General features: G+C 43.3%; 2 protein-coding genes across 3 annotated transcripts in view; one reads left to right on the plus strand and one right to left on the minus strand.

Annotated features, from left to right (window-relative positions):
- MAT1A (methionine adenosyltransferase 1A) overlaps window positions 1-7,031 on the minus strand; it is a 40,039-nt gene extending 33,008 nt beyond the window's left edge. Inside the window, exon 1 of the mRNA XM_053309462.1 lies at window positions 6,899-7,031. Within this exon, the coding sequence (XP_053165437.1) occupies window positions 6,899-6,992 (94 nt within the window). The 5' untranslated portion in view covers window positions 6,993-7,031. The remainder of the gene's footprint in view (window positions 1-6,898) is intronic.
- A 163-nt stretch (window positions 7,032-7,194) lies between these two features.
- The window catches only part of LOC128350780 (DPY30 domain-containing protein 1-like), a 45,946-nt gene continuing 39,592 nt past the window's right edge, over window positions 7,195-13,548 (plus strand). For both annotated transcript variants that reach the window (XM_053309467.1, XM_053309469.1), the window contains exon 1: window positions 7,195-7,405. The gene's annotated coding sequence lies outside the window, so the exon portion shown is untranslated. The remainder of the gene's footprint in view (window positions 7,406-13,548) is intronic.

Genomic DNA, 13,548 nt, shown 5'->3' on the forward strand with positions numbered 1-13,548 from the left:
GGGTGGGATGTGTGCAGCGATTTAGTCTCAGCCATTAGTAAGGCTTGCCAACACATATAAAAAATAATCCAGAGCATACCTGTGTCTGGACTGTATCACTTCAGACTGCAAGTGGGGGTTCCCATGACTGAATACTCCTCCATTCCAATCCCCCCCCCAAAAAAAACCTCTACTTGGGAAACTAGTTGCCACAGAGAATGGTTCTAGCCCAGCCTTTTCTCTGATAGTTTTAATGACAGTTTTCTATGTGCAGGGAAGTCTTTGTATGGAGCAGCATTGAACAACATGTTCCCCCAGCTGCAAGCTGAAATGGTACCGCCTAGACACAGGATTGTTACCTCAGTGACAACTCATTGAGGTTATCAGCACAGTGCCCCTGTGAGAATTAGGCCTGAAAGAAAGTGGCAAATGAGGCCTATGCAAAGGAGGTATGTAAGTAGAGAGAAGCAAAGCACATCCCCAGCACAGCATCCCTCCAGTGGCTGTGGCTGGTGTCTATCTTCTGTTTCTTTTTTAGATTGTGAGCCCTTTGGGGACAGGGAAATCATTTTTTAAAATTTATTTATTTCTATCTATGTACACCGCTTTGGGAACTTTTGTTGAAAAGTGGCATATAAATATTCGTGGTATTCGTAAAGGCAATATAGTGCAGGACAAGGCAGCTTGCTGAGAAGTGGGGAACCTCAGAAAAGTACTGTATATACCTGAATCAAAGACTAGACCACATTAGGATGTAACATAAAACCAGAATTGAAGGGACCTCCGGTTAAAATTTGTGTACACCTGAATGCATGCAACCACAGTTTCGACCTAAAATGGACCCGCAGTTTCCCTCCCATACTTTGATTTGTACCTTCGGTTTGTAGCACGTTTCACTGCCTGTACCTCTGATTTAAAAGAGCCAGTGTTACATCTGGATGTGGCACTGCAGTCTCACTGTTTGGCAACTGGAGTTGAGGGAGCAAGCTCCTCCCTCACTCCGGCTGCTATTGGCTGCTGGGGCTGTCCTTCCAACAAAAAGGAAGTGCAGGCAGCCAGTTCCCCCTCCTCTCTGTAGTCTTGCTCTCTGTAGTTCTGCTCAGAAAGGGAACTCTCCATTACATCTGAATTCAGACAGGAGAACAGGGGAAGGTGGGGGAGTGGAACTGCGGGTCCATTGGACTCATGATTCCATGTTACATGCGAATGCAGCCTAGGTTTTTGATGTTAGAAACTGGGATGTCATCTTAATTTCAGGGTACTCTTCCTTTTGGATAATTAGTATAACCTATATTTAATCAATATTTTTAAAGGGGGCTGTCTTAAATTCAGGGTCATCTTCTATTTGGGTGAATACGGTAGATAGGGATGTGCACAGAACCATTCTCAGCAGTTCAGTTTGAATTCATACCGAACTGCCAATCTGTGAACTGATTTGTTAGAACTGGCTGGCAGTTCAGTTAGTGTGGTCAAACCAGTTCAGCCTGGTTCAATCCAGTTCGAGGGGCTCTGCTTGTAAAGGAGAATCCAGTGAGAATTCCACTTTACAAGCAAAGGGGTTTCTATCTCTAAAGGGGTTCAAAGGGCAAGTGGGGTGTGTGAGAGAAGGCAACTTACTAGTGGCAGCCTGGAGGTGGTTCCTCTAGGCCCTGCCGGAGCTTATAACCAGCAGTGCGGGCTGGAACTGGAAGAAGGCCAGATGGATGAGTCTGAACAGGTGTGATAGTGACTGGTTAAGATTATGGCATCAGGTTTCTAGCTTTCATTGAACAGACTAAAATTTCTGAAATCATGATTTGGTTCTGTATATATTGCAAACAGGCTAACTATTGACATTTCTAATGACGTTCAACAGAAGTGAAACTTTGGAGGGTGCGATACTGTTTAAATTAAAGTTGTTCCAGTGTCGAACTTCAAAACATCCCACGCAAAGTGGAATGATATTGAACAGTCATTTCTAGGAACTGACTTGTACTTGTTGACTTGTTTGCCCAAACTCATTGCGTGCTTTTTTTGCAAGCTACAGAACACGGAGAGGAACGTGTATGTCAACGATTGCACAATTCCAACACTGAACTGCTGAAGGTTGAAATCAGACCTGTTAAAAATCTGTTGCAATCAAGAATATAAGGGTTTGTTGGTTTGTTTTTAGAATGGGATGGTTTTCTTTGTCGCCTTAGTCTTTACTAGAAATTGTGTATAATGAAACTGTAGCCTGGTTCCAAGTGCAAGTCAAATTAGTCAAATTATAGACTTGCCTGTGGAAAGTGATATTTTAAAAAATTAGGCCTAACTTAGCATGTTGTCATGTAGTTAATCAAGAGGGCTTGATTAGAATCAAGTGACAAAGCTTTTTCTTGAGTGTATGACTTTTGGCTACAAGTGGTGGGGTGTGTGTACAAATGTTTGACTGTTCCCCTATGGGGAAAAATCTGTGCACGTTTTTTAAAAATCATCATGGAGTGAAACCCATGCAGGACAGTTCTCCCTGATGTGCCAGTGCTCAAGCATGCAAGCCCAGCATGCACAGCCTGAAGTGATATGGCCCATGAAAAACCTTAGCTTACATACAGTGCAACACATCACCCATGGAAGAGTGGGACATGCGCGCTGGCTCCATGCAAGTCCAAACCACATCCTACTGAGCTCTCAGAGGCTCCATGGCTCCTGAGGATCATGTCATTGCTGCAGCAATGAGCCTACCATTGGGAATCACTGGAGGCTCGTCGCTGCAGCAATAATGCAATCCTTAGGAGACATGGAGTCTCTGTGGGCTTGGTAGAAGTGAGGATGCGGTTTGGACTCAGAGTTAGTGTGTGCACCCACTCTTCCATGGGGGGAGCACTATGCTATATGTAAGCTTTTATCATTTTATTTTTTTTATAAACTGGCTCTTAGTTTGAAGTTAAGATGACATGTATTGAAATTTCAACATTACACATGAGAAACTGGACTATTTATTGAGATGCCAGGCTTTAGTTTCCACCACCCATTTGGTTGCTTCCCATCACTCTTATCCTCAGTTAAGGAGGGAAATAGCTCTCTCTCTATTTACTATTTATTACATTTATATAACGTTCACAATATAAAACCAATTAAAACAATTTATACAATAAAAACTCTAAAACCGAAGCTTTAAAACAATTAACTAAAACCCTGACTGAACAGGTATGTTTTTAGGTCCTTCTTAAAAACATTCAGAGAAGGGGAGACTCTAATTTTGTTCGGAAGCATGTTCCAGAGTCCCAGGGGCAACTTGAGAAAAGGCCCAGTTTTGCGTCACTGCCAACCGAGCCAGTTTTTCATTTAGATGAAAATGCATGCAATTTCACATTCCCTTGGCTTTCCCTTGGGAAAACTATGAATCCCAGAAGCACCTGCAGCACTCAGGGACTTAGAAGGGAATTTAGTGGGGGAGAGGACACATGCTTTTTGAACAGAAGCCACAGCACACAGCTTCCTGTGAGAGAGAGATGTACTCTTTCTGGAGTGAGAAGGGTCTTTCCCCCTGCTCACGAAGTCAAAGATAATGGGATGGGGAAGGAAGGGAAGGAGCAAGCAGAGCGGGGGAAAGAGAACCAACAGACCTGTTGGATTGCAACCTGGCACACACCAGAAAATAGCTAGGAGGTGTCAACAGGCCCCTCCTGACAGGGCCACTGTCAGGTTGGGTCAGAATCTGACATTTCAGGTCATGCAAGGCTTAATATTGTCCATGGCTTACATACTGCACTGATTCCATGCATCTCCAAACCCTATCCCTGCTGCTAATGAGTGGACAGAGGCTCTGTAAGGATATAAGGATCCGTACAGATCTAATGATTGCGCCAAGACTCTAGTGACACTTCTCCCATTAGGAATGATGGGAAACCATCACTAGAGTGCTGGTGCAATTCTTAGTAGCCACAGAGCCTCTCCATGCTCAACAGCAACATGCACAGGGTTTGAAGATCCACAGAACCAGCACTCATGCCCTGCTCTTAGACCATTGGGGTGCTGTGCAGTATGTAAGCCCATGTTGATAACAGCAGGTGCTGACCATATTCCAATACAGATTGGTCAGTGATGTGTTTGGGATGCTTTTGGTGGTAAGCATATGTCCTGACAGGTCCCAAGCTGCTTCTGCCTATGTTTATGCAAAGCTAAGTTATGCCAGCTTCAATGGCCATCTGTAGACTTCTTTAGCATCAGTGTTTTCCTAGAGACTGTCACACACTCACTCCTTGAGTTCTGAAATGGGGATGTGGCCAGAATGCCAATGATTCCAGTTGATCTCCAGATGCCAGAGCAGCCACTGGTATTAGCTGAATTCCCCCAAGACAAATGAGACATCTCTTCATTAAAGCAACTTTGCAGATGGGACATGCACCACTCCAAGCTGCATGCTATTATGCTACTGATTTTAGTGAGAGAGAGTTGACCATGTGCTGAGCTTTCCCACTAAAATCGGTTGGACTTTTTGTTGGCCGGATTGTGCCTGCAATTCTTCCATCTGATCTTGAAACTGTGGGTAGCCACTGTGAAGAGCTAAACATTTTTCACAATCACATGCAAAGTTACAATGAGTACATTGGTTCAGAAGGGCAATGTGCTGGCCTGAATATTAAACAGGGTCCAAATTTACACTCTTATTTAATGCCAGGTTTTGGCACCTCTTTCCCCTTTTCAATCTATAACCAATCCCACATACTCTCTGTTTTAGAAAATTGGGCAACTTTGATCAAAAAAGTGTTCATGACTTTCCGAAGGCTTTCTCATGGGAAGTGAACATGCTTTAATTAGAGAGTTGGAAAAAGTAGCATCCAGCCAACTCAATGAGGTGGGAGCCATGAATCTATCTGGAGGGGCAGTAGGAACACTTTAGAAAGTGAACCATCTATCAGGAGAGCGAGAGGAGAAAATTAAGGGACATCTTGGAGATTTTAGGACCTAGGAACCGGATTAAAAGTGCTGGATTTTAAGAACAGATAGAGAGCAATGAATTTTCGCAGAGTTGAGGAAAGATGTTAATAGGCCAGTTTAAGCATCGGAATCTAGTCTGATTTACACATGTATATTCATCAACTGATGACCTGTGTATGTGAATGGGTCATCATTGATCTAATGCCACAGATACTGCATCAGTGAATCAGGCCTAAGTCACACACCATTATAGGAAATAGGGAAACAGGATGAAAAAGGGAAGAGGGGCCCTTTTACCTGAATTCACTAGCCAATTATCTGAAATAAATATCTGAACTTTTATATGACAAATGTAATTCCCGGGATATATAATAAACATAAAATGAGAAATGGGACTAGTTAGCATCTTGGCATCAATGCCACTGAAAAAAGATGGAGAGAAGGTATCTTTAGAGCTTCTTGTGTCCTGATGTCATGCCCTCAGTTACTATTAATTGGACCAAAAAGCTCTTCTATTTTGTGGAACGGGCATAGCATTACTCTGTTGTAGTCACCAGAGACTATTTTTCATCACATGAATAGCTGGCAGGGAATCTGTAGTTAAGACGTTGAAAGGAAGGAGCAAAAATTAAAACATGAGCAAACTCCAGAGTGACCTTTCCCATACAACTATATGCCGTTGTACTTTTGAACAACCAAGCTAGCCCTCCTCCACCACTCTTTACTCCCCCCACCCCCAAAATGTTCTGCTCACTCTTATGTATTCCAAAGGAAAACCCTGCAAGCACACTGCAAACCTTATTATGCCAAATATACACATGGGTACATCAAACAGTTCAGATACCACTCTGACCTTGTCCAAAGGAGCATGTATCCATTATCTCCTGCAAGCGAGTAGTTTGTGTTCTCATAATTACCAGATAAAGTTAACTTAAGCTGCAATGTCAGTACACAGAATTTGGCTGATAACTTTCCACTTCTTGTTTCAGCAAGTCTATGTTTTTAAATTAACAATTTGTTTTGCTTTTCCAGTCATTAAGAAAACAAAATGGACAACCAATTTCTTGGTCTCCTCAATACCACCACCAGGAAGGAGGCAAAGTTAGCTTGTAAAGGTAAAGTGTGCCATCAAGTCAATTTTGACTCCTGGTGCCCACAGAGCCCTGTGGTTTACCATTGCCTCCTTCCATGCAGTATGAGATGATGCCTTTCAACATCTTCCTATATCGCTGCTGCCCAATATAGGTGTTTCCCATAGTCTGGGAAACATACCGGTGGGGATTCAAACCGGCAACCTTCTACTGGTTAGTCAAGCATTTCCCCACTGCACCACTTAATGTTAGCTTGTAGTATAGTACTATCATGCACAGCTGCAATGGACAATGATTTACAGCTTAATGATATCGTAAGCATGTGAGATAATTCCACTAGGCAAAGAGGGCATGCAGTTCAAGACGAGATTAGTGCAGCTCCCACCTGAAGCTACACAACCAAGCCAATGCTATTATGAGTCCAGTTCTATTGGTGTAGGAACATGCAGACTTCTGAGTTACACAAAAGTTTTGATCAGAAAGCTGAAGTGCTTTGACTGATGGAGTGTTCTGCATAACTCAAAAACATACATATGACACACCAACAGGCCTGAGAAAATACACTACTTTAGCCACTGAACTTGCTAGTAATTTTGCATAGGATCAATGAGCTTTAAAAATATGCAACTTTGGCTGGATCACGGCTATCAATACCAAATCTGGAGCTATCAAAATCATAGCATATTTTCAAAAAGACTCTACTAAAAGAAACATGAATAAATCACAAAAGAAAGAAGTCATGGGGGTGAGGTGGATTAATGTTGAGACCTTTAACATTATTCTGTAGTGGCCATGGAGAATGGTTGACTTTTGTTGAAATGAGTGAACAGCAAGGTAAATAAAGGTGGTTAATAATAACAGAAGTCGCATGTCACCCTTACTACAGGATTTCTTTGCAACCCTTCAGAATCGGCTGCTGTCCTTACCTGGGTGTCCTTCTCCCACAGATTCCGAGGTAAACACGAACGCCCCTTCATCATTCAGAGTGTGGTCGCGCAGGCTATCCAGCGTCCCATTCATGATTTTTGATTTTTTTTTTCCCCACCCGGTTTCTTCTTGAAAATCTATTCGAAAAAAGCAGCTCAGGAAGTCTGACGACGATCTTCCCCTTCTAAGGCACAAAGGCTGGGCTTTTTTTAAATCGGCGGCTTCAGATTACGCCTCTCTACGCAAACGCGTGTCTGTGTGTGTGTGTGTGTGCGTTGATGAATATGCACGCAGTGGAAACGACGGCTCTCCTTGCTGGAGCTGTCAGTCCACCTGGCTCCTATATAGGGAAAAGCGAAAGTGCCTCGGTAATCATGTGAGGAAGCTGGAAGAGCCCATTTCCTCGCAGGGAGAGGGGGAAAACAGGGAAACTTGGGGAGGCGTGGGGGGAAATCTCTCTCTGATGAACTCTCTTCTCGCAGACTTCCGCTCTTGCCTAGGCTCAGGTAAAATTCAGTAAATATTCGTGGGTTCGAGGCAAGCTCCAGCTGACCGCTGCAATTCCTTCAAGGTCTTCTCTCTCCCCTCGTTTGGGAAAGGAGAGCTGGAAAAAGTTCCCAAGTTTGTGTTGTGAAATTGTGTAACAGACATGGAAATGGTCGGGCTAGCTGCTTTGGTTCTTTGCAAAAAGCGACCAGAGATGATGCAACATTGTGCTGCATTATGTAACATGGCTTTCCTCTCTGATTTTCCCAGCTCCTCAAACCCGCGGTTTCCCTCATTGACGGGGTGGCGGCGGCGGTGTTTCCTTATGGGGAAAGAGATCTGGAAGAGCTCCTCCTGAGGCAACTTGGGACTCTCTTCTCGCTTGACTATTTCACTTCATTTCATTTGCTTAAATTTATTTTTAAATGTTATCCAGCTTTTCGCTTCAGCACCAAAGCAGTTTACAATTCATTAAAATAATAAAATAGTTGAACACACAGCTGAATATGGTGGGTGCCCAGCATTCCAGATCACAGGGAAAAACAATTTCTGGGAACAGCCTTTGCTTCTGTAAACAAAAGTTGTGGCTGGAGAGAGACAAGGGCATGGCTACGGAGCATGCCTAGAGTGGCTAGCAGGTGTGTTTATGTTCGTCTTGTGCCAGGGTACACTGTATCCAGCTTGATACATAACTTCTGAACATAGCTAGAATGGGGGTGATGTGTTCCCCTAAAGCGGACCCTGACCCTACTCTGGCTACAGCATTTTGATCAAGTGCTTTGGAATGGTTTCCAAGGGCAAGCCTACGTAGGACATTGCAGTAGGCAAGCCAGGATGTGACCAAGATATGAACAACAAATACAGTAGTACATGTTCTACCTTACCCTGCATTTGAGGAGGCCTTTACTCAGGTTCACTTTTAAAATGAACACACGTACAGCCATTCACACAAAATCATGTACATGTTTATAGGCACCTGTATGGACATCCAGCTTAATGTCTGAACAAGACTCCTGTCCCTCTCCCATGTAGTTCCTCCACTTCTGCATTCCTAGAGCTCCTGTGCAGTTGGTGGTAAGCACAAATCAGACTGTCGGCCTGCATAAAAAGCTACACATGAATGCAGGCAGCTTGTGAATTTAATTAATTGTACAGCTCATTGTCATTCAGCTCTTTAAGGTTTTCCCTCTTTCTTTGATAACTCAAGCAGATCCCCAAGTTGTATACTTTATATAAGTTCAAAGTAGTAAGGCATGCATTGACTAGCACATGTGTTTGTGTGTATGTGAGAATGATATACAATAAGCATCTGGGAAATGTTACAACTCTTTTAAAAGGCCTTCATTGGTAAAATAAAACTTTTGTGAGTGAAACTTTGAATGCTGTGGAATGCAGTCATTTTGGACCTGTAATGAAATAGCAAGGGCTGACAAGATATAGACATCGCAACTGAGATGTAGCTGTAGACTTAACAAGAAGGGAACATAGACAATGCCAGCTAATAGGTTCTTCTATTCCTAGTTCCTCAGGGTGTATCCCATTTTTCTGTTTCTGGAGAATAGTTACAGTTGATTCCCCCGCCCTTCAGTAATGATTATGTCATTTGGCCATATTTAACCATTCCCAGTGATATTACTCCCTGTAGTGATCAGCCTAAAGAATTAACAGGGAGTGAACCCTTGTCTTGACTGACTCGCTGGTGAACTCCAGGGCAGCCAATCAGCATACCAGGTGGGTAGGACCTAGAGAGCAGTTGCTGGGAATTCTGGGAACAAGAAGGGCGGTCTTTGTTGGAGAGAAGCTCGTGCGGAAAGGCTTAGTGAGGGGCAATGGAGTTTTGTTCCCTCATGGGTGAAGCCAGCATGGAGGTTTCTCTCATGGAATAACTCTATAGATCCTTAAAAGAAAGGATTGCAGGAAGCTTGATTCTCATCAGGAACTGAGTGAGTTCAAGGAAAAGGGAATTCAACATAGGGAGCAGTTTGTTTAGTCAGACTGTGCGTTATGAAGTTACATTTCTTTGTATGTGTGTGCTTTTGCATATTCCTGATACTGGTCTATTACTGTTTACCTGTAACATAATTAAAATAAGAAACATTACCTATGCCCACCCTATCTAGGGCATTGCAAAATACTCTATAAACATTTAAGCGTGCCTAAGACAACCTACTTTTGTAACCTACTAAGTATTTTTGAGTGTATCTAAGAAAGCTAGAAGCCTCAGATGGAATCAGTCTGTAGTAATTGAATTAAACTGTTTTTTGTTGTTGTTTTCTTTTGACTCTCAGAGTTGCTTTTTAACTCAGGAAAAGTGGGGGCAGAAGGGGGATTTCTCTGGTGCAAAAGCGTCCTCAAGTGCTCAGCAGCTATCATTTTTATCATCATGTGTAAGTCTACACGTGGAAGATTTTTGTATTTATCCAATAGCAAAATTAAGAGAGTCTTCTCTGGGATTCCACCCTGAGCCCAGGGAGGTTCAAGTTCTGTTGATAAAAGGGGTGGTGGTGGTAGCAGCATTTTAATTTAACCAGAAATATAGATTAGTTTTAGGAGAAGCCCAGTCAGGCAGCTTGCCAGGGATGATTCAGCATCCCCCCCCCCCCTCAGTGAGCTGCTATGAGATAAAGGCTTTAATTCACTACACTCCCCATTTGCCCAGGCTGTTTACTTCAAGCCAATGCCCACCATCCTTCACTTGTCTTCCCAGGGCCTGTGATGTGCAAGCTACACTCACCAGAAACAGGCGTGATGTGTTGCAGATACACATATTCAAGCTCAGTTCATGCATGTGTGTCTGCTTCCGGTTGACAACTTGTATGTATGAAACAATCATCGTGGATTACAGCAACACAGATAGTTCCAATGCTTTTCAATAGAGCTGATTGGATGTTAACACAAGGATGTACATTAATATGGGAGGCAGGCTTGTGTATGGATCACTGTTCAAACAAGTGATTTGAACCCCAGGTCAGGACTAACAACCTGGCATATTGACCCTGCACTCTCTGACAAGGTTTGCAAAATTTGCCCTTGCAGGGCGAAGTCTGACAGCCTTCTAGAGAGGTACAATAATAAAACCAGCTTTGCATATCCAGAACCATTTTATGATCATGGAATCCTTTGGTATGTTAATTTTGAGGACATTTGTTGATCAAAATGATCAAAAAATATTGAGTGCTCCTTACAAGATATTGAATTTAGTGTCTCTGTCCTGATTTCTTCTTGTGTTCAGTATTTGTAAAAGTAGAAAAAAGCTCCACTCCATCCTAACTTGGGAAGTGATTTCATCTCACTCATCTAAAAGATGTTTTCCGATAATAAGCTCCATTTTACAAGATGCTGAGCACTCTTCAGAAGGACAAAGCACAATTCGTTTCTTTTGAGAAATTTGGCCGAAAAGCAATATATAAATATTTGTGCAGTCGATTAGGTATATAGGGGCCATTTCAGGAAGAGGTTTATTTCATCATGAACACATAGTTATGCGTAATTTTATGGGGTATCTGGATGTAATTCTCCACATCATGTTGAGTAGTATGTGCCCTATTCCTGTGAAATACACAGTTCATTTCAGACTATCTCATTTATTCTGACTTTAAAACACTAGAGGAAAATTTGTGCAATGAGGAAAGTGCATATGGACCATGATGCAACTAGTTTGGATCTGAAGAGAAGTGTTTTTCTCTGCTCTGCTGAGTTGGGCTCAGGAGAAGGATTCAACTTGCTGTACCTGTTCCATAAGCCTGATCCAAGCCCCTACAATTGGGGGTGGTGGGATGATTTCCAACTACACAACCAACTAACAGTTTTGAACAGATTGCAGAAGGTATCCTTTCCCAACACTACACCATCCATATCGCCCAACAGGCAAGGTGCGGGGTGGGAGGGAGCGTTTCTTCCTTCTGCCCTCTTGGAGATACATGGGAGATGACATCATGGAAGAGGGCAGAAAACACCTCTTTCCCTCTCAGCCCATTTCATCCACACCATGATGTTTTTTGGGTGTGTTTTCCTTTTTCTTTCTTTTTTTAATAGGGAGGTATTGGGATCAAAATAAGGAGCACAATAGTTATGGAAAGCTTACTTTATAGGCATAAGTAGGTGGGCATCTATTTTGGTTATTGATGTTCAAAATGTTGTTACAATACCAACAGAACTCATCCCTTCAACTTAAATGGAATTTTTGCTGTTACAATCATTCTGCAAAGTAGACTAGGATAATACAGAAATGGTCACCAGTTAAGGATGTTTTTTGGCTTTTTGTGGGCAGGGCAGGTTTAAAGTTATCAGCTAAATAAACAAATCCACCCACCCTACACTTTTTTTGTCTCGGTCTCACTCTGATCCTCACACAAATGGCAAAAACAACAGTGCTTGAGATAATGAATCAAAGAGGTGTGTTGCAATGTAGCCAATGGCCTGTGTAGGAGAGCCTGTTTTGGAGGTGGAGTGAAAATGGAGAGAAATGATTGGATCACTCCTTGCCACACAGCCAGAAACTCCTTTGAGACACAGCTGCAGGGAACTGGAATTTCTTGGCGTCCGAATGTGATTTATTTTCAGCAATGTCTGCTTTCACTGCTTGATTCATCTCACTTTCAACCTGCTGTTTCTTCCCATGCAAGTTCTCTGTTAAGGCTTCCTGCATTTAATCACTCATAGAATCATGTTCCTCGCAGCACAAGATTAAAAGATATTGTGGGAGTCTGCGAGAACAGCCGAACACATGGGGGCTGGTTCATAAACAAGTCCACATGTAGGATTTTTTTTGCAACGAGGCAAGGGAGCCTATGTGCCCTTTCCTCCTATCCTATGTCTTAAATCTAATGTGCACTGAAGGTTACATATGCAGATGCCTACACCCCACTCATATTACTTGTCCACCATTAAAAAAAATGGAATGGTGGAATAGTGTGAATGAGGGTCTGTAATGTCTTCATCCCCGCAAAGTGAAAAGTGGTTGAGCTTGTGAACCACTAACAGGTGCAGGAGCGTAACTATAATAGAGCAAGGAGAGAGAGTTGTCTGGGGGCCCACTGCCTTGGGGGCCCCCCAGAGGCAAGTCACATGACTGACTCCTCCAGCCGCACACCCGCCCGGGCTTCCTTCAGTTGTATTCATCCTCCAAAACTGATGTGAGTATTAAGACCTGGAGCTACCAGAACAGCATTTCTTTCTCTAGTACCATTAAATGACTTGCATCACCCACAATTTACAAAACATTTTAAAAAATAATTTAGGATGATGTTCTATTGTGGCGCACGCACGCACGCACACACACACACACACACACACAATGCTTTTTGTTACCACTATTCAGCCTCATTTAAAATTTATTTACTTTATGAGCGGAACTTCAGTGAGGGGGGTGCAATCTAAAATCTTGTCTCTGGGCCCACTCCAACCTTGCTATGCCCCTGAACAGGTGGTTGAGCTTGCATGGGGACCCAGCAAAAGAGAGACTCAGAAGTGTTTCACCAACAATGACAAGTTGATTGAAAAACTAGTTTTCCCATTCTCCTGTGTCCTTGCCCCTTTTCTGATGCAGTCCTTTGAAAGGGTTGTACACTCTGGGGTTTCTTCACCCAGGAATGCAGTGCTTACCCCTTTCTTCTGAGCTTAATCATCTTGCAGCATCCCTGTTACATCACAGTGAACACCATCTGTTTTTCCTAGGGAGTCTTCTTTCAGGGCTTCCACTCCTCAGAAGGTAGGGATGTGCACGAACCTGTTCAGCATTCTATTCTTAGAACGCCGAACAGGTGCAGAACCCCCACGTTTGAACTGGTTTGAACATGGGGGGTGGCTTTAAGGACAGAGGAGGGAACACTTCTCCCCCCACCCTGCCACACTTCTTCCTCCAACACTCTGTGGATAAATAGTCCAGTGGGGCGGCAGTGTACCTCTTTGCTGCCCCACTGTTTCCTTGACTGGAAGTTTCTAGAAGTGTCGTGTGCATGGCACTTCTGGTCAGGGAAACAACGGGACAGCAAGGAGTTATGCTGCCACCCCACCGGACTATTTATCCACAGATCACCAAAGGGGGACATATGGCGGTGAGTGGGGGGTAAGTGCACCCTCCCCCGTCCTTAAAGCCACCCCCGCCCCACCGTCAGCTCGAAGGGAGTCAGTTCCGTTCCGCTCTTCAGATATTCCGAGGCAT

This window comes from Hemicordylus capensis, chromosome 3 (assembly GCF_027244095.1).
Source record: "Hemicordylus capensis ecotype Gifberg chromosome 3, rHemCap1.1.pri, whole genome shotgun sequence".
NCBI lineage: Eukaryota > Metazoa > Chordata > Lepidosauria > Squamata > Cordylidae > Hemicordylus > Hemicordylus capensis.